This window comes from Morone saxatilis, unplaced genomic scaffold (assembly GCF_004916995.1).
Source record: "Morone saxatilis isolate NCDOM2014 unplaced genomic scaffold, NCSU_SB_2.0 Contig16, whole genome shotgun sequence".
Classification (NCBI taxonomy): domain Eukaryota; kingdom Metazoa; phylum Chordata; class Actinopteri; family Moronidae; genus Morone; species Morone saxatilis.
Genome location: NW_023339718.1, coordinates 17,803,084 through 17,828,809, shown reverse-complemented (window position 1 = coordinate 17,828,809; position 25,726 = coordinate 17,803,084). Strand labels below are relative to the sequence as shown.

General features: G+C 37.3%; 1 protein-coding gene across 1 annotated transcript in view; it reads left to right on the top strand.

Annotated features, from left to right (window-relative positions):
• ksr2 (kinase suppressor of ras 2) overlaps positions 1 to 22,720 on the top strand; it is an 82,669-nt gene extending 59,949 nt beyond the window's left edge. The window contains exons 10-21 of the mRNA XM_035658860.1: positions 299 to 304; positions 361 to 470; positions 2,749 to 2,917; positions 3,615 to 3,656; positions 5,846 to 5,915; positions 10,370 to 10,418; positions 11,234 to 11,595; positions 14,890 to 14,986; positions 15,082 to 15,215; positions 17,640 to 17,774; positions 21,310 to 21,439; positions 22,201 to 22,720. Coding sequence (XP_035514753.1) covers positions 299 to 304; positions 361 to 470; positions 2,749 to 2,917; positions 3,615 to 3,656; positions 5,846 to 5,915; positions 10,370 to 10,418; positions 11,234 to 11,595; positions 14,890 to 14,986; positions 15,082 to 15,215; positions 17,640 to 17,774; positions 21,310 to 21,439; positions 22,201 to 22,347 — 1,451 coding nt within the window. The 3' untranslated portion in view covers positions 22,348 to 22,720. The remainder of the gene's footprint in view (positions 1 to 298; positions 305 to 360; positions 471 to 2,748; positions 2,918 to 3,614; positions 3,657 to 5,845; positions 5,916 to 10,369; positions 10,419 to 11,233; positions 11,596 to 14,889; positions 14,987 to 15,081; positions 15,216 to 17,639; positions 17,775 to 21,309; positions 21,440 to 22,200) is intronic.
• Positions 22,721 to 25,726: the final 3,006 nt, after the last annotated feature.

Below are 25,726 nucleotides of genomic sequence, written 5' to 3'. Positions count from 1 at the left end.
CCCCTCCCCCCAATAAGACCACCAAGGAACAACTCAAGGTAAAGAACACTAATTAGACTTCTTCTACATTGCTTTAGTAATAGAAAGTGACAGTTTTCTTAATGACATAGTTTGCTTAAGGAAACTTTTTTTCTTAACAACCTCTGTATAACGTCTGTATGCGATAACAAATGGATGGTGTATAACGTCTGTATGCGATAACAAATGGATGGTGTTCAAGAAAGGGCAGTTTGTTCATTTTTCACATTAGAAGCAGGGCCTGATAAAGAGTTTCTCCTAATTTCCCTAAAGCTATTAGGCGAGGGTTGTTTAATTTCAGTCTCCTACAGTGCTTCATTGTTCCTCTGTTTTTTCCTATAGTAGCTCGTCTGGTACGGACAGAATCAGTGCCATGTGACATCAACAACCCGCTCAGGTACACAGACCTGCACATCAGTCAGACGCTCCCCAAAACCAACAAAATCAACAAGGTATGTGTAAAAAATACAGCGTGTATTACAATCTCTGTGTAACCTGTCCTATATATCACATTTCTTCAATTTTTGGGGGCTGGAAAGTGGTTATGAGTCAGTGTGTCTCTCCCAGGGGATCAAACCATACAAAAATATCTTCAGCAGTATTGATGTTTACACAGATGGATTTGTTTTCATACACTGAATATTTTTCAGTCAGCACACTAACAGTTTCTCAGTTACAAAGGGAAAACAGTTTGTCACAAGATTTCCCATGGTGGTAACAACATAATTAAAATTATGATAAAGGCTGGTTATCCTTTATCATCATGTTTTTACCACCAACAACATAATGGAAAACGACTTTTCATGTGAAAGTATCATTGAAACTGATATATTTTTCTTTTTTGATAGATGTAGAGATAAGTTTACGTTATTTGAGTTGTTTTTAAGAAATTGCATCTGCATCATCATCTTTGCTGTACTAGCGTGTGACAACTTTTATTCTTAATGTTGTGGGTTTGAAATGGACACCTATGATGGGTGGCAGGGTGATTTAGGAGATAAGAAGGCCGTTCCTGAAGTAAAAATTCAAGATTCCACAGATTTTTTATTAAAAGTAGATCCAAGAAAACACCTACATCTGGCCTATGCCTAATGTTCAATGACCCACTGCCTGAAATGTGTACTGTTGATATGAGAAACTGTTTAATTAAAAAAGAGAGCATCACTAACTAGAGTTGTGGTTTGGTTAGGTCGTTTGATGCTTTATTAGATGTCCCACAAATGCAACCTACCAATTGTAAACATGTAAAACCAAAAAAAAAGATGGATATCTAGGAAATATTTGATACTAGGCTATGTCCCACCTGGCCACAGATACTGGAAGTCTAAGGTACTAAAATCCTGATTGAATTAATATTTATTTTGACTGGTGTTTTTATGTGTATTAAAGTACCTCTCCTTCAATAGGTTATAGTCATGAGTTTTTGAATTTCAGTGGTGGAACTTAAGTTTACCGTATAAACATTGTGTTCAGTGGATGTTAAGAGGACACCAAAGAGATAAATACAGTATGTTGATACAACCGGTTTCTCTTACTTTATGCCTTAATTAGTCAAATGACACTTTCTGTGGCTAATGGTTATTTCCGAATGCCATGATTTTATTAGGCGGTTAAGATAAAATTGTAAAGGAGCACATGGTTGTACACAAGTTTTTGCTCATTTGTGGGTTATGTTAATGTTGCAGTGGGCTTTGAAACTTCATTGAGAAATATAATCCATCAAATTGAAAGTTTACTGTTTATTTTTTTGGTTTTTAAAATGTGTGTTATCATCACATTTTAAAAACACTTTTTGTACATTCAAAGATGCTCTGACATCTGAGATTTAAGACACTGCAACAGAAAAAAATCCCGTTATCTCATCATTTGTTTCAACAACACATGTTTGCTTACTGTTAGTATTTTGGATTACATTTTCTATGTAATTAATAACATGTTTTTTTCCCGCAGAGTCTGTACAATCAGGAGAGACTTATTGAAAAAGTGATTATTTGTGAGTTATTACTGAAAAGCTGGTTGATTAGACTCCATTATGAAATTATTATATCCAGCCATTATTTGAACAGAAATTGGATGAAGTCTAGACAGCGGTCGGGATGTAGATCTAAAAATTGAGTTGGTAACAAAGAGACATCTCTCCAGAAGTTACGTGTTTAGCTGAAGTGAATTGAACAGATGTGACCGGGAGCAGATTACTGAGGAGCTTGTTGGACTGGACCTGGAGTTCAGTCTGGAACTTGCTCTGATGAACACAGGAGATGGAGATGGTAAAAGCAGCCTGAAGAAGAACTATTTTACATTTTCACAGCAAAAATATAATTAATCAACACTCAAATAAGTTGAGATTTTGCGATGTTGGAGCATCCTTGAATGCACCACTGAAGGGAGTTTTAAAAATGCTTCCTGTTCACAAGTGCAGCCCTACGCAATGATAACATAACTTTGTCAAAAAAGTAAAGGCAGCGTATTGCTCATTGTGATGGATTACCTCTGTCGGGCAAGTTTCAAGTCTCTGCAAGTTGATTTTCATATTGTACTGAAATTAATGAAAACCAAGTGCTGCCTGGAAGGTAGAAAATCAATCTAGAAACTTGTGGTGTGATTCAGAAAGAGGCCAACAATAAAGTGGAGTGCAAGCATTTTGTGACGACAGACTAAAACTTGCAAAATACCAATGTTGACGTTTAAGTAAAGCTTCTGTTGACCTTTCTCTTTTCTGTCTCTTCTCAGGATCACATCCCAGTCCCGTACCAACCAGACTCCAGCAGTAATCCCTCATCCACCACCTCCTCCACTCCATCCTCCCCGGCTCCCCCCCTGCCCAGCAGTGCCACGCCCCCCTCGCCACTACATCCCTCCCCACAGTCGGCACGGCAACAGAAACAGTTCAACTTGACAGGTATTAGAATGTGCAAGAACTGAGTACTCAGATTTTATTATTTGACATGGTTATCACAGAGGAGGTAATTAAGCATATCATTGTCTGACACTTTTTGAGGATATCAATAAATCTGATTTGAAGTTTGGGCATAATAGAAAAAGACACAAGGAGTAAAGGTTTTGGAAGTTTTCTTCAGTATCAAAAGTAACTCATAACTGTCTGTTTCCATTGTTACAGTGCAAACAGCAACTACCCATAGCTAACTCAATGACTGTCTGGCAGCATTATAGTTCCTGTTTGTGTCCTCTAATGCAGACTAATGCTAGTGGCTCTATGATGCTGTACTTAGGCACAGTGGTGCTTTGAGCTAAATGCTAACATGTTTACAATGCTACCATGCTGATGTATAATGTTTATGATGTTGCTAACATTTGCTAATTAGCAAGAACCACACATTACATATGAGGCTGATGGAAATGTGATTAAGTTTTAAAGGTTTTTAGTCAAAAACCAAAGTTAAAGTTTTGACTTGATGATGTCATCAAATGAAAAGTCATTAATTCATCATTAATTTATCCAGAGGGGGATGTAAATAAAATACTAGAGTTGGTTAACCAACATAAATTAATATTTATTTATATTTGAGAATAGATACTGACCAAACAGCCAAGTCCACATGACTTCAGATCAAACTCTCCTTTGTCTCCTTCCACAGCCTCCAGTTATTTCAAATACAAACAACAGTTCATCTTCCCAGGTAAGTACCTCATAATTGATCATTACCCATAATACACTGCAACCAGAACCAGAAAAGTAAGGAGGAGGAGGGCTCTTTTTGATGTTGGTGCTAATTTTCATCTCCTCACCTGCTTTAAGACTCTCTGCCCTGACACCCACACATTGCTTGTCTCATTTGGGCCTCCTAATGATTTGTCAATGCCTAGACTCTTTTGCCCACATTGGTACCACACAGTCTTTGCTCATTTGGCAGGTTGTTACGGCCGAGACAACCTGGAGTGGTGTGAGGAAAAAAATGAGGTGTAATTGAGATCTGAGGAGACAGGTTTTTGGAAATGTATAAATATACAGCATGCAGCGTGGTACAGAGGTTCTGATTATTGTAGTCACACATGCTGTTGTCGGTTTTTCAGCTAAATTACATCGGCTACCTTTATGAGCTACAAAACATGGCCAAATGCTACCACTTACTGTTAGTCCAATCAATCTAAAACCATTATGCTGTAAATGGAACTAATGCCATATTCAGGTCATATTAAATTTACTGTAAATGCTAGCTCTTGTTTAGAAATGAAAAGAAAACAAAAAACAAACAAAAACATTTGCATAAGCCTCCCAGGGCCAATTATAGTATGATTTAAAATGTATTAATTTTTTGTCTCCACACAAGTGCTCATTTTCAGTCTTGCAAGGGGCTCCAGTGTACATTTTGTGGTAGAAAGTAGGAATACCCAGCAGAAGCTGTCAGTCTGTCGCAGGGATCACAGACAGATCGACTGGCTCAGATTCACACCATTGGCCAATTTAGAGCCTTCAATCCTCCTGGCTTGCTGGTCTTTGGAGTAAATCCATGCAAACATCCATGCAGGCACCACACAGAAAACAAAACCACGTCCTTCTTGCTGTGAGGCTATGGTGCCAGCTACTAATGCACCGTGCCACAAAGGGAATGTTTTTTTTGTGGCTCCCACTTTGTGTCACAAATTGCCATAGTGTGCCAACTCAGGCGGCAAGCGTGGCAGAGAATCTTCTGATGTCTTTCAGAGGTAGATGCAACACAACAGCTGACCTTAGTCATCAAGAATAGCGCAGAGAATCCCACCTGCTGTGTCTCCTTCTCCAATGATACGACATGCTGCATGTGCTGATCAAAGTAAATGTTTTTTAACATGCTTTAAAGACACATACTGTGTAGGTGCAGCATATTACATATGAAACCGTATATCAACACATATGTTCATATCCCTCCATACTACAGAGCGTGCCAGCATTCCCTTCATGAAAACATTTTCTACAGTGGTTTATATTTCTATACAAATAATGTCAAGAAAGAAAATAGCAATTCAATATGGTTAGGAGAATGTGAGGGGTTTCCATTGAACAGCTTACATTTTCTATGCTCCATTCAAACAAATTGTTGTTTGATGCAAACCAGGTGCATAGAAAAATAAATATATGTCAAACACACTGTCAGTGCTGTGTTTTGAAAAGGCCACATTTCAGTCATGATCTTTTGTCAGGCATTAAATGGACAAATATATATGGTGAATTTGATGCCTGACTAATGTCTGTAACTGAAACACACTGACAGTGTGTGACAATTCAATAGTTTTCTTTGCTGCTGTTGATTATGCCAAAGAATAATGATCAACAAGGTATTTTAATATCAAATTCATCAGAGGGATTTACGCCAGGACACTCCCAGTACATATGTCAAAATGTACCAATGTGGTCGTTTGATCAAAAATGGTTCAAAATGGGATGAAAGTAAGTTTAATGAAAAAAAATGTCTGGGGAGTAAAACACATTTCGTGTAAAAGTTTGAAATGTATCAACTAAAAATCTTGTTTTGGTTATTTTTTCAGTATTTCAGTCAGTTTCTTCATCACTACTCCAGATGTGGTGCAGAGTATATTTTTGACCCCATTCCTCTCACATGGCTTCCTACATTAAGCAAATCCTGTCTAAAGCAGTGTTTATACCATAGACTGTAAAATTAAAAATGGACTGTAGCTGTAAACATAAGGCTTGCAATGGAGATGGTATCTGTGATAGAGGTACAGCTAACCCACCCGTAGCTGCTGAGATCTTCCACTGCCTTTCTAAAGCACGGACAGCATTATAAACAGTGTTAAAAAAGGATTAAACACTGAATGCAGCTTTGTTCTAAACTGTTGGTTTGATATTTTGTGACTCTAATATCTGCAGATGTTGCTCCAGAAGCTCCTCCAAGCAGAGCACCGCAGGTCATCCTGCACCCTGTCCTGTCTGAACCTGGGTGAGTAGAATCTATTACATAAGTAATTTAATAGAACACATATGTTGACCGTAAGAAAGGAATTAAGAAAGTACTTCTGATCATCAGGCTCCATGTCTCCTCTCAGTTATGTTGCTCTCATCTGCATGCTCCCTCATCTCCTCCTCCCTGTTCTCCTTCTCTGTGTGGCTGCTGGTCAGAGGCCAAGTCAAACTTATTGGAGCACAGATATTTGGGTGACAATTTCAATGCGAGGGCCGACATGACGAATACTCAGAGACTAATGTTAGCATGGCCTTTAGTTCACGCTACACTTGGGATGCCAACTGGATTTTCACTGGCTCTTTGAGGAAGCCAGTAGTCGCGGGAAAACAACCGGAAGAGGAGGAGGAGTGATGAGATGCCTTTCGACCCAGATGTTAATTAGATTAGGATCTCAATCAATCAAGAGAAACAGGGGAAAATAACCTCCATCTATAGGCTGATGGTCAATTGTGATTAAATATAGACTGTACCCATAGATTGTAATGGTTTAATCAATAGCAAATAATGCCACTGTTAATTTCATTTTTGAAATATCAACGCGGTCTTGAAAAGGTCCTAGATAGAGAAAGGCAAATGTTAGGAGTTTTTAGATTAAGGTATAGGGCATGGGGCTGTACTGTTAGTGATGTATTTCGATTAAAAAAAAAAAGCTGTATTTGATGTCTTCGTGCCACACTCCCATAGCGGTTTGAACAGAATGGGATTGACTGTGACAGTAGTTTTTTTGGATGTTCCGATTATTTTATTGATATTGATTAAGCCATTGAATTGTAAGGTCTTTCTGCCAGTTGTGCACAAGGTGCATGCAGGAATTTAGTTTTTTAAAGCAGCAAAGCAACAGAGATGATCAGCCAAAGTCAGATTGGTCTCTTTATACACACTGGGGCTGACTGTGAATGAGTTGCAGCAGTGTAGGCGTTTGATCTTGGAAAGGGAATCTCAAAATGGACACTTTCATTATAATAAATATATTATTATATATTATAGGATATAATAAAGCCTTGTATAAATATTTTAAGATATATAAATATATTAAGTTATAGAATTCCATTCAATACCATTTTATTTGTATAGCGCCAAATCATAACAGAAGTTATCTCAGTACACTTTTAAAATAGAGCAGGTCCATACTGTACTCCTTTATTATTATTTACAGAGACCCAACAGAACAAACCTTGAGCAGACCCCAGCTCTAGGTGGGAGGCCATCTGCCTTGACCGATTCGGGTTGGAGAGAGAGGGGAAGAGAGGGGTGTAGAAGGGGGAGGGGGTGTGGGCCTAGAGAGAGAAAGACAGACAGAGATGCACAGCAATAACAATAGCAACAGTAACAACTGATGATGATGATGATAACAGCTATAATGATGATGAATTATAAATATTATTATTATTATTATTATTAATAATAATAATGATATGATAAAATTCTGGGGAAGAAGTTAAGTTAATAACATGCATTAATGGGACATGAACCTTGGATATATTGTTTTGTTTGCTAACATGATTTAATCTTCATCAAAATGATGGTGTTTGTACAGCAATAGCTTAGATGCCCATTTAGCTACATACTGATTTAAATGCCCCTTTAGGGCCATGTTTTATCTTATTAAACATCATGGAAAGAAACAATCTATAAGCTAAAACCATCTAGTAGCACAGGCTAGCAGAACAGGGGCCGGTTTTCAGGTCAGTAATTCAATCAGATATCTATTAAAATAAGTGTTGTGTTAATTTGCCAATATGTAATGCAACATTTGTTTCTTTTGATTAAAGGGTAAATAATCCCTTCGGAACAAAAACATTTACCTAAAGTCTCTCACAAAAACTGGGCAAAACTGGTGACTGTGACTGTGGATTGTTTCAAAATTTCCTGATGAAGCAAAGGTAAAAAGTGGAAGGGCAATGAAAATAGTGTTTAAAGGTAAGAGAATGCCTTTGATTCACTTATGCAGCGTTACAGGTTTGTTTTTGAATTTCTGGTTAACCCTGATTTTTTTTTACAGGCGTACCTCAGACAGCTAGGTATTTCTATAAAATCTCTTCAAGGTTCAACTTTATACAATACAGCATTGAAAAAAGAGATCAGTTGCAGCCACCATGCTATGTACACAGATAATGTGTAATAAGATATTCATTATTTATCTTGGCTTCTCAAGAGCTGAGAAAATAAAGCCCAGAGTATTCTAAATGAAGGCAGCCACATGCAGCTAGACATTTAGAAATTAGATGAGGAAAACATCTCTTAAAGAGAGGGTGAAAACATACATGATCATCTTGAACCCTCGTGTCGTCGGGTCTCTACTCGGTAATTCTCTAGATGGACAGTTTCACAATTTTTCTATTTCTCCTTTTTTCACTCTCACCGTCTCTTGTTCTCTGCCTTTTGACGACTGAATACATTAGCGCGGTTATGAAACCCATATTCCTCTGATTTAATTAATGCTATTGTCCCTCCTTTCCCACATCTTTGTATGCTCTTGCAGTGGCAGCTGGCAGATTTCTTTGGCCTTAATGGCCTCATCCCAGGGTTAATGAGGGCCTGTCTCAGACCCCAACACCGGGCAGGTACCCCTCATTAGAGCAGATATCGAATCGCTGCTAGGGGCCCCTGGCGCCACAGGAATCACATATTATTTTATACACTGCCTCACCTGTGGTCTTTGCCCATGAGTCCAGGATTGCTACCAGTGTTAATATACCACAAAGAGGTTGTGTTACACAGCCAGTTATATGGACGGAGGAGGATGGGTTGAAGAGGAGAAGTGGGTTCATTTGTGTCGTGTCCTTGGCACCCACCGTGTGGGTGACAGTGTACATGCTGGGGTCAGGAATTAATAGGGGCTCAGGGCGCAAATGCACTTGAAAGTTCATAAAGCGAATGTAAAATTAAAAATCCGAAAATGCTGCCAGTAATTAGGAGTGCCCTTTCTTACATTTAAATCAGTTCACACTTTATACATTTATCTGTCAAATAGACTTGATGTGCTAAATGTGCTCTCACTGCAGGTGATTTACAGCCTGTGGGCCATTCATTTCAGTATATTCTGGGCATGAAAATCTTCTGTAATTTTTTTTAGGAACAAAATACATAGCCTGATTGAGCAGAATAGTACCAAAGAAAATGCTAGCTCCACAAAAAACTGGGTCCACAAATAATCAACAAATAAAGGCTGGAGGATGGCCTAGTTGGATACCAAGGATGGGATTTTTAACTATTATCTTTTTCCTCAACCTCAATTGCCAGTTCCGCAATTCTAGGAAAGAAATGTTGTGATGATTTAAAATAAAACAAGTTTGCTAGTCACAGTGAAAATGGTTGTCATCTCGAAGTCATTAAAATGACCTCAATATGGGTTTAGAACTTTTAAACTTAGAACACAGTGATTCTGCGTCAACAGAATATTTCTTGTCTTTGGTGTCTTGGTAGAAAAAAAACGATACCCACTCACAGAATAGGGTGGGCAGCTAACAGCATCAAAATCCAGCCATGACACATTGCATTGTGTAAAAGTGCTCTGGTGCACAAAAAGAACAAAATCAATGGCAAACAGTTCAGTCCCTCTGAGTTTCAGCAGCGCTCACAGATTCAAGGTTTCAGTTCTCCTAACTATACCAGACACATGTGCAGTAAATGAGCAATCAGTTCAATTAAGGGGGAGAAAATAAAGCCTGCAACCATGAAGGTCCACATATAGACTTGCCCTGATTGATCACACGTGTGGATCCCAGATCAAGCTCTGCCATCAATAACATCAGCATACAATTCCTACAATGCTAAAATATTTATAAACCAAGCATGAGTTAATTTATCAAATAATAGAATGTGATAATAATTTTAAAAAATTATATTACTCTGAACATTGGTTCTGGACACAAAATTTAAAGAGGAACTCAACTACAACTTTGAAAATTAACAAAATCTGATGGTGTACAGTTAGAAAGAAGTCAACTTACCAGACGTAACCAGCTCCTCATCTCTGCCGGAGACGCAATGTTGGTTGTCGAAATGCATTGTGGGTAATGCAGGCCCCGGGTTTTGACAAGGAAGAAGAATGTGTGGAATAAAAAAAGACATATCTCTGGTTTTGGTGCATTACTTTCGATCTTTAATCGACAAGTAATCAAATTGATATTTATCAATTCATTATGACAATCAATCATTAATAAAAAAAATGTGACTCTACAAACAAGATTCACAACAACTGTCTAAGTAACTAATGCTGTAGCTGTACTAAATAAATATTTTTTGGGATATCAATCATGACTGCAACATTTTCAAAAATGTATTGTTCACACTTTATGGGGGCAATAAAGAGCCAAAAACCTGATAAGCGGAGCAAAAAATCACAGGCTTTCGTGTAAAATGAGAGCTACTCTATTTACATTGTTTTATCTCTGATTTATTTCTACATCTACTCTTCTTCCTTTTAGGAATGAGGGCAACCCTTTACTTCAAATCGAAGTTGAACCTACATCAGATGTGAGTGCTTCTTTTGATCTCTAAGTGTGACCTTTGTGATGCTTTTGACTGTATGTGAATTTAAGCTTTTCATCTATTCCGTTGTTTCACTTCTCCACATATGGAGAAGTAAGTGTGAAGAATCTGAAAGAAGACTATATACAGCTAGCACCACTTGTCGCAGTCATTTGCGTTGTTCACTCATTTAGCATAATTTGGCTAAGCTCTCTGGGGAGCTTCCAGGTAAGTTATGCAGCAAGATGGAAAAACAGCTTCACTGATCGTTCCTGCAACAATGATATATTTTGAGAAAATGTGATGCAGATTGCCTTGAATGATATTTGAGCAGGCAACTTTGAATAGGTAATTTTCATTCCACCGGTACATTATATTTAAAATCAAATCATCCTAAATCAGCCAGTTTTCCCCCTGGCTGTTTTCTCTTTTCATAACTCTCTATTTTTTATTGATAATGTATTTCAAATGCACATAGCTTCAGAAAAATTAAATGCGAGTATTGTTCTTTACGTATATGCCAGAGCATATGTATGATTTAAACAGTACTGAGTATATATTTATTAATGACCTCAACTAAACTAAAATTCAGAAATAAAGATATAATAATTGCATGTATAGAAAAGTACAAAAATAATATGACACCAGCTGCTGAGTGGCATTTGTCAGAAAATAAGCATTAGACATCTTTGTAGAACATTTTAACACCACCTCTTTGTGTTGAATAAAGGCATTTTAATCACCTTGCATACTAAATCTGTAAATATGGGAAATTCAGGCTTGCAGCTGCCAAAGAACAGTTACATTTTGCCTTGTCACAGAACGAGGAGGGCAACGACGAGGACTCCGGTGACGAGTTTGAGGAGATGAACCTCTCACTTCTGTCGGCTCGCAACTTCCCACGCAAGGCCAGTCAGACCAGCATCTTCCTGCAGGAGTGGGACATCCCGTTTGAGCAGCTGGAGATTGGGGAGATGATCGGCAAGGGTCGCTTCGGTAAAGTTTTCCATGGACGCTGGCATGGTGAGGTGGCCATCCGCTTGATCGACATTGAGCGCGACAACGAGGACCAGCTCAAGGCCTTCAAGCGTGAGGTGATGGCCTACCGCAACACTCGCCACGAGAATGTGGTGCTGTTTATGGGGGCTTGCATGAGCCCACCACATCTGGCCATCATCACCAGGTAAGAATTAAAATGTAACAAGGTTGTGTTTTACAGAAATCAACTCAACAAGTTGTGTTGTTGTGTTGTCATATTTCATAGAGACTGTTACCTCAGTTGACTTTTAGTGTAGATTATTTACAAATCTTTATAGTATTGCACCTCCATTTTCCTTGTTAATTGCCATTGACAATTGGTGTCCATCAATAGTAGTATGCATACTACCACTTTTTTTGTGCAGTTTTGAAGTGAACACACAACATACTGAAAACCTGCTTATGTAGTGTTTTGAAGCATTTCTACAGTTACCTTGAAGCGCAAATCACAACCACAAATGAAAGAACTTGCATCTATATAAATAGAAGTTTGTGTAAACAACAAAAAATATCACTCTGCTGACAGTATAAAAAATTACAAACCCAAATAAAAAAAACCATATTGGAAATAAAACTGAAGTAGATAAAGGAAGCTACAGCTGTATAATGGTTTGCACAAATGTGCTTTACATTAGAAGTGTGGATAAAGCCTAACACTGCAAAGGTGTTATAGCCTGGAGGCTATTAACAATACACCTTGTGTATTGTCAACACCTTCCAGAAAAGTATTAAGAATTGAAGCATGTTTATCTAAAAAACAGCATCTTTAATAATATTAGCACTAATGTTTCCACATAGATAATTTGTCTCAAACCAAATTGAGAGAAAGGGGATGAATAACAATAAAAGTTGACATCACAGCTCTGAATCTGTGCTTTGCTCTGCTCCTGAACTCTGAGTGGTCGCTCCTCCAGAGCCAATCCTTGTCCCCCACTCACTTTAGATCAGCCACAGATCTGCCCTTGCGACAATGAGTTTAGAGTGGCTGACAATGACGCGTGCAGAGTTTATGATTAGAACAAGCTGCTACTATTGTTGAATGGATGAACCACCCACATCCCCTTGCTGCATGTGTCTTCACTGTACAGTACTGACTGCAGCACACGGTTGGAGTGAACTTGAATGAATCCTCTCATATAGTGAAAAACTTTAATTATTTCACAGATTAGCCTTCAAATTTTTTGCTGTAAGTATTTTCTCATTTGTAATGAAGAGGACAGAGCTGTGTTCTTGTTAAAGACCATCACTAGGAATACTCTCTTGTTTAATTAATTAACACAGCTAATAATGTTCAAAGGGAAATTGTTCAGATATTTACCACTCCCCCACTGATATCAGCACAGGCTGTGAAAAAGACTGATGTCTCACTAAAAAACGAAAAAAACAACAACCCTTTTGTTTCTTCTTTTTTCTGTTTTTGTTCAACATATAAATAAATTATTGTTTTTCTTTTATGCAAGAAGGACAGAAAAGAAAAGAAACAGAGGAATTTCCATGCAGGATTCACAGTTTAAATAATGCTTCAGGAAACAAAGCTAAATGTAAAAAAAATCACTCCATTCCCATCGCATTCACTGTGGTTGTAAATGTCTTTAAAAAAATGGATTGACTGATTACTTGACTGATTGATTGAGCTGCGTGATTGCAGTTAATGCCAGCTGAAACTGTTGTGAGAGCAGGGGAGCTTACAGACGAGCTGACTGCTTTTCAGAAATCCTCAGTGCTGATTGCTGAATATAATAGAAAATGTCAGTGCAACAGGTGGCTTTGTTATCCACCAATACTCTGCTTCTCCTATTACACAGTTTAAAAAAAGGGAACTAAAACATGCAATCTTTTTTTTGCAGCCCAAAGTGCAACATGACAAAACTGTAAGATTGTTGTGGGGGTTTATTGGCTTATTAAGGGTTTTCAGGTTGCATTAGTGGAAACCTAAGTATTGATTGTACCTTCTTCCATGATTACTTCATTTGTTTCAAGTGACTGTGGGTGGATTTGCAGAGGATAGATAACACAGGGTCATCTGTAATGTTACTGCTGGGTATTTATCTATGGATAAGCCATAATTACTCCTTTTCAAAGCATGTACGTGCCTTTCAGCATGTTGAAGTTCCTCTGTGTCTTTAGTAAGGCTTATACACATCCTATTTGTTGGAGGTAGAGTGGTAATTGTTGTCATAAGATGTAATGTTGGTGAAAAGGTGTTGACTGTGGTGTCACAAAAGCCATAAAACCACTTTTCTGTGTTGAAAAGAGCTTGAGGGAAGAGAGCTACTAAAAATGCAGTTGCTGTCAGGTTAACGTTGTAAATGAATATGCATGAACTGTTGGCTTCAGGTCCTTTGTTGGTCACCTGCGTGGCACAGTCGGGGTTGAGGGCTTCAGGTGTGTGGCAGGGGGTGGTTGTAGAGCTGTCTATTAATACGCCGTGGTGATGGCACCCCTCCAGAAATATGACACCACCTCCACGCACCGCAGCTTCACCCTGGCACCGAGTGGGCCCACCTTTCAGTTCAGAATGGTGACATTTTATCCTCTAACAACATCTCAAACTGCACTAACTCACTGACACAGTCTCACACATGTGAACTTCAGGGTAATCCTGTGTTTTGGTTAAAAGTGGCAAAAACACATTAAAAGATGACTGGTTAAATGAAGTGAGTGCAGCAATGTGTGAACTGAGAAGCTAAAGGGTATCTCATGTCACCAGTTATTTGAAAGGACAGTATTATAAGAGCTTAAAAATGTAATACTGTGTTAGTATTCCAACTAATGATGCTTTTACACTGGACATTTGCTCTAAAGAAAGTGGTAATATTTTGTATATGAACATGAAACCGTAAGAGGCAAGGTGGTGAAAAGTCCACAATCCACACTCCCACCACTGGAAAATGAATGTGCCATGACACTGCAGTTCATTCTTAAGTTAATTAACTTAACACCTTTCAACAACAAGGCAATCAAAGTGCTTTACATAAGACATAAACATGCCATGACATGACAAGATATAAAAACACATATGAATATGCAACATTTGAGCCCAACTTGATGATGCACAATATTTTATTTTGAAGGACAGTCGTGGAAAAGCAGTGCACATGTTTTTACTACTTTGTGGCCCATAACAGATGGTCAGTCATGCTCACATGGCTCCACCCATCACCATCACAATCCATCACTTTGGCAACTGTGAGAAAACAGCGGCGCTTTAATGAGGAAATCATCAAACAAATGTAGCTTGGATCAGACAAGCAGTAAATGACTGTAAAAGCACACCAGCGTGGTTAGTGGGAAGGTGGACATTGAAACTCAGATTCAGTGTCAGAATGTGATCACAGGGTTGACATGTGTTGCCAAATGTTTTAAAGTAAAATAAAACTATTACACGTCAACATAGTAAATTGAAAATCTTGTCCTTGTCTATGTTTCTCTCTCTCAGCTTGTGTAAAGGCAGGACACTTTATTCTGTGGTGCGCGATGCCAAAGTTGTCCTGGATGTTAACAAGACCAGACAGATCGCACAAGAGATGGTCAAGGTAAAACAACTAACCACTGATTCCCCAGAACACTTCTGCAGTACACATCATATTACAGGAAATTCACATCTCTCTCTCTCTCTCTCTGTCCTCAGGGGATGGGCTACCTCCACGCGAAGGGGATCTTACACAAAGACATGAAGTCCAAGAACGTCTTTTATGACAACGGTAAAATTGTCATCACCGACTTTGGACTCTTCACCATATCTGGGGTTTTGCAGGCTGGCAGGTAATTATGGCCAATACACATCAGAGGCAGGAGCAGTTTTTTTTAGCATGTGTAATACAGAAATTTGTATAATATTCACAAAAAAACAGTCAGCTTTACTTTATTATATATTTTAAGACCAGTAAGTAAAACGTTTAATTAAAGATTGTACAATTACCAATAATAATTGACCAAACTGATCAGCTGATCTTGTGTCAGCTTTTCTACTCACATATATATTTGCTTCTGTTACTGGCTCCTATTTTCTTTCCTGAAACATCATCTTTTTGACAAGAAACACCATGGATTATGGTTAATGAGCTAGAGATGGTTAAACCCAACTAAGTCTGTGTTTTAAATATAACATGCCTAACTTACACAAGTGCAATCTTTTACCTAAAATTGGCATAAATCAAACAAAATCTGTTTGTCTTCAGTCTATCTTTACAGATGTCATGGAAGAAATTCTCACTTCCCCATTAAAGAACACAAACTGTGTTTAAGGGAGGTGTTCAAGAGAAAGAAAAAGAGAATAACCAGGTCAAGGATGAGCAGAGAAATTCAATAGTGTTGGATAAAGCCGACGGTACAAGCAGAAATGTCATACAAAGAAAACAGTGAATCACTGGTAACGATCAAAACGCTATAAATTGGTTTTCACTCCTCTAACAAATAGAGTATATTTTCTGTCATTTGCCATGTTATGGCTGAGCAAACCAGTAATCACTTATTGTATCTGCTGGAGTTTGACCTCATGAGGTCAAGACTTTCATCAACCTTTCAGAAAATGTTTGTGAGTAGTGAAAGACCAGAGAGAGCAGTGCGGTGACCGTTTGAAAAGACCTTAATCTGCCTGCACAGCAGGATTATATTAACAGCGATGATTCCAATATATAATATAAATAATTATATTGTTATAAAGTAAGGCTCACATAGTACAATAATCCGTTCTGTTTTGGAATCATAAAATGTTAAGATATTAAATTATGAACATAGCTGTTAGGGTAAAATGGTGGGAGAGTTTAAATGTATGCACAATTGCATATTTGAGTAGTATTTTATAGTTTAAGTCTATTTACATATCTTATTTACATTATTTACATTATTATTTTTTAATCAATATTTGCATGTGTTTACTCTTATGATATTGTTAAGTGCCACTCATTTTAAATAAATACTTCAAGATTATGAGAAGTCTTATATGTTTTCCACTGAAAAACATGTTTTATTTTGTTCGTTTAATTGAAGTTGGTGTCCTGGCATCACAATGACAACAAGACTCCATAGTCACTGCAAGCTGCTGTTTGCCAAGAAATAGTTACATGTAACTCCCAGTAAAACCAAGTCATTTTTACATTTGTGTAATATGTGTTAAAAACGCATCATTAGTGAGCTTTTTAAGTGCTGGTGGACGGATTTGGCAACCTTTGGACAAAGCCAACTTTCTGTTCCCCCCGTTTTCAGTCTTTATGCTAAGCCAAGCTAACCGTCTGCTGGTGGTAGCCTAATATTTACCCAGAAGAAAATGACTAGTCTTATTCATCTTCGCGTCTAACTCCTGGCAAGAAAGTGAATATGTTTATTTCCCAAAATGTTGTATTCTATTTAATCTATTTTACTTTATCGATTTTTGAAACAGTTCACCACAGGTGAGTGCTGCTGATTGATCGGTCAAATAGTACAATGACGACAATCAGTTATAATCAGTATCACTTTTTGTAGTTCTGACAATCACAGCGATATTCAACAATTCTCACACAGGGTTCAGTTAAACCACAATAACTAATAATAAAACTATGAAAATGAAACCCAGATTTTAGAGAAAACATTTTCCTTTAAAGGACAAAACCGTGGACAGATAGTTCTGATCAGTCAGAGGATTTGACTGAAACACAAGCTGCCAAGCTCAAATTATTTATACCACCATTTCCTGTAACCCTTTCTTCCTCTGTTGAGGTTTTTAGATGCATGGGAGGGCATGGAAGGTATTGTTTTACTGCACATTGTATGAGTTAATTACATGTTTTTACTTAACATATTTTTGTACTCTTGCCATACCGTAGCAGATTATGATTCGGCAGGCTTGAATGTGCTGTTATACTGTTACTGTACAATTGCTATTGTACAGTATAATGCAGATTGTGATCAAAACTTATTAGACCCCTCTTGCAGTGTGACTTGCAATGAATTTCTATGGTTGTCGTTATCACACAGCCTATACCATTGATAAAATACAATATGCTGGTGATGGAACTGCAAAGCACTTACACTTTTCTGAAACAGTAATTGAAAAGCAACATCATCGACTTATCTTATTATGGCTGGCTGCAATGACAATGTATTGTAATGAAAATGCAGCAATGTAACATTAATGACTTGGCAGCATGATACAGGAGATCAGTAAACCCTGACAAGTCTCCATCTGCATGTTTCCTCATTCTGCAGCCGGAGAGAAGACAAACTGAGGATCCCCAACGGCTGGCTGTGTCACCTGGCCCCAGAAATCATCCAGCAGCTCTCTCCGGACACAGAGGAGGACAAGCTTCCCTTCTCCAAACAGTCAGATGTCTTTGCTTTTGGGTAAGTGTCCTCTTACCTGCCTTCCTGTTTGTTTGTCCAGTCTGATGTTGGACAATCATAGCCCACTGTTAATAGAGAGGTTTTACGGACCCAAAATATGTGTGTGAATTCAATAAATTATTACTTTTACAGAGCAGTGTCCTAAAATTCCACATGACATGACAAAGAGGAAACTCTCATTAACAGGTTTTCAGATCTCATTATAGATACAGATTTTCACTGCTTACTGTACAAAGACAAAGATAATGTAATTATATGTGATATTTTAAATGAAAGTTTTGCTTCTGTTATTGTCAGGCTTTAGATATCCAACTTATAACCATTTAATGAGAGCAGGATTAACAATTTTTAAACTTAATTGCTTAAAAAATATCAGATTTTGACATAGACTCCACTTGGTCCCATATACCTGATTGTGGGAAAGATCCCATATTCTCAGGAACAGTGAAGGCCTATGACTGGGCACATACACTTTATGAATGAACCCTTGGAGGCAGTGATGTACAAAGCATGGGCAGCAAGAAGACTGGGATATACCAAAGAAGCTGACTGGGTTAAACAAAAAGCCCACTGGTTCTTGATTGGTTCTCCCATGTGGGTGCAAGAGAAGGTTTTGAAGCTTAATTGATCAAATGATGCAAACCATAGGGAGATACCTTTAAACTTATATCACAGGAAGAGGGTAAGGTGTGTGAATGTTGAGGAGCTAAGGGACATCAACTGGTTGATTAGGCATGATGAGATTTACAAATGATGATGTGTTTCTGATTGAACATATGCTAAACTTAATCTCATGGAAGTTTTTACAATTGGGTATCCAAACAGCTTGTGTCTATTAGAGCGTTTACCAGGTTAAAGTCTCAGCTGCACAGTAGGTGATGGAGCTTCATGTTTGGGCAGCAGCAACAGTTTGTGTGAGCTGAAAAGAAGAATTCAACCACAGAGCATCAGAGGAAAATTACACTACAATGGCCAGTATCTCCTGATTGGCAAATGGAAATATTCAAAGATAGAAAATAAATAAATAAAGTGAAAATAGTAAAAATCATTTGTAAATGACTGCAAAGAAAGACTACAAGAATGTGTTTTTACAGACTGATGAAAGCTAAGGAACTGTACACTGAAAGTTATTGGGTGATGGGGGGGTAACGGGGAAAGAGTGTCAATGAACAATATTATGTTATCATTTGTCACTGTCGTACAGCAGCTCCCACCTTCATTTTTAATGAAACTTACAGTAACAGAAAGCAGAACAACAGTGAATAAAAAATGTGTAGAAAACTAATATAAATGTGTCACAAAAAGTGACAATGACAGCTTGTGGTTTAAAAATAAAGAATGGCTGCAATATTTGGTACACAGGACACATAATTTTGTTATTTTTGCCAAACTTTTGGGAAGTACTAATTCCACTAATGTTGTGTGATTTGGTGGTTTAATTCTTTGGGCAAAATGAATTTTACCAATCAATAACGTTATATTATTTTGAAATATTGTGGGGATGGTGTTACAGTTTTTCTCTTAGTCAAGATAAGAACTGAAAGAAAATATTAATAATGCTTGGGAGAGCCTTGCTACTTAAAAAGTGAAATCCAATGATCTGCCCCCTTCCCACCCCACAGTGAAATGCATTCATTTGTAACTTGGTACCACTTAGGTATTTTCCATTTTATGTCAGATATGTTACATTTTTGAACAAAGTTATACCTTCAATTCCCTCTGAACTCCTCAGTGACTCCATTTGATTGGCTTTTAACTGCACTTAATAGGACCAGACGTGTAAGCGCAAATATGCTCTCCGGTTTTGTTTAGTGTACTTCCACAGAGTTGAAATAAGGTGCATGTGAAAGATTAATTTGCAAAACAAGATATTGTTTTGATTTATTTACTTGAATAATGTTTTTTTTGTATTACTCAAGGGAATATCAATTAAACTTGTGTTGGTTTATTCTGTGAAAGAAAAGCTTTTATCTGTTTTTGCAAATTAACTCTTTATTCCTCTTGATTTAGATTTATTGTTAATTCTAATGGCCTACATTTTATGATACATGTTTTTTTCTCCCGGTACTGCAGCCCATTCAGTGGTGATGAGGATGTTATCTGCAAAAGTATTTCTGTAACAGGTAGTTCAAGTGTAGACATCAAAGCACAAATGTAAAAAAACAAACACACAATGGATAATTAACATTCATACACTTTTTTGTTTTATATAATCATCTTTTTATTGATGAAAAGACAGGCGGGGTGCAGTTGTTTTGTATTTAACCTTTTACAACAATACTGAATACTAAACAAAATACAAAGTAACATAATACGAGGCGAATAAAAATAAACTTACTCAAAAACATCACAAAATGTACCCTCCTTTAAAATAACGACGGAAAAACAAAACAATACCCTGAATTTTTGAGGTTTAGATACAGTAGAGTTTGCAGATATATACATAAAAGTATCAGTTGTGCAAGTTATGAGCCAGTGCATTAAAGGAATAGTTCGACATTTTTGTGAAATATGCTTATGCACTTTCTTGTGGACAATTAGGTAAGAAGATTGATGTCAGTCTCATTTGTGTACAGTAAATATGAAGCTATAGCCAGCAGCAGGTTAGCTTCGTTTAGCATAAAGCTATCCTGGCTCTATCTTAAGATAACAAAATCCACCTACCATCACCTGAAACCGGAAACTGCCCAAAATGTTAACGGGCTTACCTTGAATCTCTTATGTCAAAAATGTTTGACTCATTTCGGCCCAAATCATCTCACTGACTCCCTCAATTATAACATACAGATTGCTTTTCTGAGTGTCACTTGGTTTCTTAAACCAAGGTGTCCTCCCCCTCCTCCTCCAAAGTCCAATTTTATATTTGTCCTAAGTTGATTAAAAATCCCCACGGCTCCTGTTCTTCCTCTGCTGCCATTACTGATTCGTTTGTGGAGGTGGACCCTGCTCTGTTGACTCCAAGCACAATTGCATTTTCAGATGGTCCCCCATATGGAGGTTTTGTCGCTGTATCATTCTAAAGGGAAGCAGAGTGCAGCACTGGCGCACAATGTCCAGCTGCTCTGTTAGCCCTCGTGTTACCTAGAGGTGACCCCCAAGGCTGTTTTACATATTCATCAACAATCAGCCGTCAGTTTTTCCCCTACTCCTGGCAAAGAGCTATTTTTATGCTACTCAAACATGACAAGTAAGAGCAGAATGAAAATAACCGCTTATTTGCACAGGGAGGGTGGTGTATGCTAATGTTGCATGAGCAGTAATTAAAAATGTGTTGTTCTGGATGAAATTGTTCTTCAAAACTTCAACTTGCAGAAACAATTTATCCCCAAAAAATACTCTTTTTGCAGCTGTACATTTATCTTGACAGATGATCAGTACCACTGAGTTGGATTGTCTATAGTTGTGACTGACATCTTGCCTGGTAGTATTAGCACTGATTGGGACGTGAACCCTCCATAGGTGTGTTTTGAAGACTGGTATTATTCTGTTGACCAGACAGTCTAAAGCATTGACCTGCTCCGTTCTGTCTTCACAGCACCATCTGGTACGAGTTACACGCACGTGAGTGGCCTTACAAGAGTCAGCCAGCAGAGGTGATCATATGGCAGATTGGCAGCGGGATGAAGCCCAACCTCGCACAAACTGGCATGGGGAAGGAGATATCAGTAAGTTTTTCTTTTTAATTTGTCACGGTTCATGAGTCACTCTTTTTTCAAACTTGGGTGAATTACTGCATATTTTTCACGTTTAAGCACTCATTGAATCCTAGACTAATTTTTCACCAACACGTTTTATAAACAAAAAATGGATACACCAAAGTGAAGTATACCCAGGAACAAAGAATGTTTTTAGAAAAATGCTCATAGGTGACGAAAAACTTTCTAAAGAGGGGAATTAGAAATGTGTTAGCCATCCTTATGTAATTTTGCATAAATGCATTTACCCTGGTGGTTTATAAGAAAAGTATTTTTTTAGGGTTTTTCGGTTTTAAATAAAGATTTAACGTTCCAGTATGTAACATTTGGGAGGATCTATTGGCAGAAATGGAATATAATATTTATAGGTATGTTGTCATCAGTGTATAATCAGCTGAAGATAAGCGTTGTTGTATTTTTGTTATCTCAGAATAAGCCTTTTATATCTACAGACATGAACACCACGTTTGACGGTCATTGTAGTTTCTCCTTTGTGCTTGGAAGGGGAGGGTGAAGTAAGGGAGTCGCAATCTGCAACTACACCACTACATGCCACTAAATCTTACACACTCGACCTTTATAAGTGGGGTCAGTCATTCTTGAGAAAGATTGTTGATTTGATTGTTGAGTCTCCTTCCCAGACGTCAAATACCGACCTACCTGGGAGACCCTATGATATACCTCAAGATGTTTAAATTTGAAATCTGAAAGGCCTTTTCTGTCTTTTCCAGGACATTCTGCTTCTGTGCTGGGCGTTCAAGCAGGAAGAGCGGCCCAGCTTCTCCAAGCTGGTAGATTTACTGGAAAAGTTGCCAAAACGGAACCGTCGCCTTTCCCACCCAGGGCACTTCTGGAAGTCAGCTGAGTATGTCAAATGAGTTAGGGACACAAAATAGCAAACAATCAGCAACTATATAAAAAAAATAAATAAATAAAACAGCCGCCATAACTCTACATAAATAACCCACCTCCTTAAAGAATGCACTGAATCCAAAAGCCAGCCCAGTGATGAAAACTGCCCGTGCTGTGTGTATTTTCATGGAATGTTGGCATGTGTGTGTACAGATACGTTGACTGTCCAGCTTCTCAAAGCAGTCGGGACTCATATTTTCTTTGGTTTGATTTAAACCATACAGGATATTTTTTCCTTTATCTTTTTTGTCTTTTACTATTGACTTGATCCCTTCATAATATTTGATTTATTTCCTGGATGTATATTGCTTGTAACTTGATCGGATTGATCGCATCATCTTGGACTTAAAAAACACATGTTTTAGTAACAAATGTAGATTTTTTCCACTTCTTTTTGTTTTGGATGAATGTAGTTGTTGTACATCAAGCATTGTATATTTTCACAACATTGTCTTGCCATTTCTTATGTCTGTCAACTGTGTAGATCATTTTGTCAGTGTTACCTCATGGTCTCTCATGTGTGGATGTCTGTACAGGTTACATGTTTGTTTGAAAAGCTTTATTTACCTTTAAAAATGTCCTATTATTTACACCGTACCATTTGAATGTGAAGAAGCCAGCATCCCCGTTTGTGTGGGGATGGGTTGGCATGGTTCTTTGATGGGAGACTGTTCTCTGATCAGCTTGTGCTTTGAATATTGCCTGTGAACATAAGCGAGATGTTTGAACAATATCTTGGGAAGAAAAAAAAAAAGGCCGCTGGTCAGACCAGGACTCCCTCACTTGACGCTGTTCTGTGAAATCGCTGACACTTGAAATGTATCTCGCCAACTTTTGCAGAACTAATTACCCTTCAGAAATGCTATCACTGAGCCCCCCATCCCTCATTTCCTAGAAATAAATGTATATTATTTTACTTTAAATAGCTAATGATAGATACAGAATATAATAGATACAGATTAAAATCTTAAGCTTGCTACTGTAGTCAGTCCAGTAAGTTATTTTATTCAATCGATACATAACTTTTTATACCCTAATCAGTGACAGAGTATTGAAAATAAAACTTTAGCTTTCTGAGTGCTGTATGAAACTGTTTTATAAAATAGTTTGGACAAAGAAACCTGTTGCTAATGGGCCTGGGTCTGAGGTCTGGAATGATTTGGCTCTGTACAGGAAAAATAAGTTTTAACAATTCAAGCTCTGTAATGACTGACTGTTAGATGCGTAAATGGAGAGCACATGACCTTTAAAAAGGCAAAACTAAAACTTTTAAGTTTGTTAAAATTTGTTCGGAGTTGCTTAAAAGCAGTGTTGTACTCAGTTTAAATTTGACCTCTTCAAATTCATCCTGCCTCAACCTGAATTTTTATCCAGAAAATCCTTTAACTTATATATTTTTACTTTTATGCACAGCATTTTTGAGAATCAGTATATATTTCATCAACATCTCATAAACAACAGTTAAACGAGTAAAAGTTGTACATTTTTTAATATGCTAAACTAAAAAGTAGAAATGATTGAAGATGAACTCTCCCAAATAATTGCCAACTGACATTCTCTAAGCATCAATAAATGACTTAAATTAATCATTTATAAATCAGCTGTGTAAAGGTGTGTTCAGACTGAATGCAAAGAGAATTTTAGAGACAGATTGACTGCAATAAAAGTCAGCTGGAAAGACTTTACTGAACTGAGCATTTGTCTATTTTATTGCTTATGAATTCAACTTTTTATTTTTTAGTTATTTCTCCTCTCAAAAGATAGATAGTCTTACTTTAAGGCAAAGGTGTGTCCACTCTGAACATTTTCATTTTAGAGGAAAACGCCAAAGCCTCCCTCTGAAACGCTGTAACTCTTTATTTTCACACCCTGAACAGAAAATGAATGACCATTTTAGAACTATTATGAAATTTGAGCAGTTCTTCATAATGTTGTTCTCTTCTCTGACTTTGGTTTTCATTGTTAATTTATTTGACAAAACAGACTTTGTTTTGTCTCGTTATTAACTAGAACTGACTACAACACTGCTGAAAAGTTTGACTGCGGAGGACAAATTTTAAACTTGCCTTCTTATTTTTTAAATGTTGAAACAAGTGTGAATTATGGAGTTTATGGATTATAAAGTTAAAGTAACTAGTAAGTAACTTAAATCTGGCTGAAGTTTCCCTTTAACATATCAGTAAAGACATATCAGGATGCTGAAGACCACCCCAGGCCATTTTTGTACTTCATACTGTATATCATAATATATTTTAAATGTATGTTTTAGATACATAGCAAAACTGAGTCATATCATCATGAATTGGAAGCTGAGGCGTCATTCGAGCTGTATACTGCTTTTGATTCTCTCTAGCCACGTCGAATAGATAGAGACAATCCAATCATGTTAAATAGCCATTTTCCACCTCATTATATACACATCTGTGTGTTGGAAAATGCATATAAACAATCTGCTGCTGTTTTTTGGAGTCTGTCTGTCTATTTTGGAATTGCTGGGATTCAAATATTGTAAGTGAATCATTTATATTTGTACTGTTTACAACTTTCAAGTGCATGAGATGGACTATCAAACATTGATTCTTGTTATGAAAAAAAAAATCCTTCTACACTATATATAAAAAGTATGTGAGCATTTTTCTGATGAACTGTTGTCCATTGAGCAGTTTGATCTCAATACCTAATGAAGTTTTAACATCAGGCTTTGCAAAACTTTTCAACGGCTTTGAGAGAATGATTGTTTCAGAATATTTATAGATTATATAAATGATTAGACTAGCATTTAAATAATTAAAAAAAAGAAAAAAGAGTGACCTGTGCACATGCTAGAGTTGACAACAACCTGACTGGACAACAATCAAAGATCTAACATTAGTGCCAAGTGTACATAACGGATTGTAGACTATGTTTTATCGTCACTTGCCGTAATATCAATATTCCTTGTGAATTTTTTGACTTCTTTCTTTTGAATGTACAAATTGTGTTGTGTTTTTTTTTTGTTGTTTCTGTTTTCTGTTCATTTAAATTTATTTTCCTCCATTTTCCTTCTAATTGCATAAGCATTGATGCTGTGTTGTTTCTTTTCCTTGATTCCGTCCTTGTATTGTAGATGATAGCTCCAAAAAGCTTGTATTTAATGATGCCTTATGGTCCATGGCTTAGTGATGAGTAGATTTTGGTCACAAGCTCTTTTATTTGCACTCATCCTTTACAAAGTGTATGACAATAAAAAGATGTTTTCATTTTGGACGTTTTCTGTTTCTTTTATGTCATCTTTTCTCTTAGTCAACCCTTATCCATATTTTACTTTGGTTGAAGTTTTTAACACGTCTTTAAAGAGCAAATTTA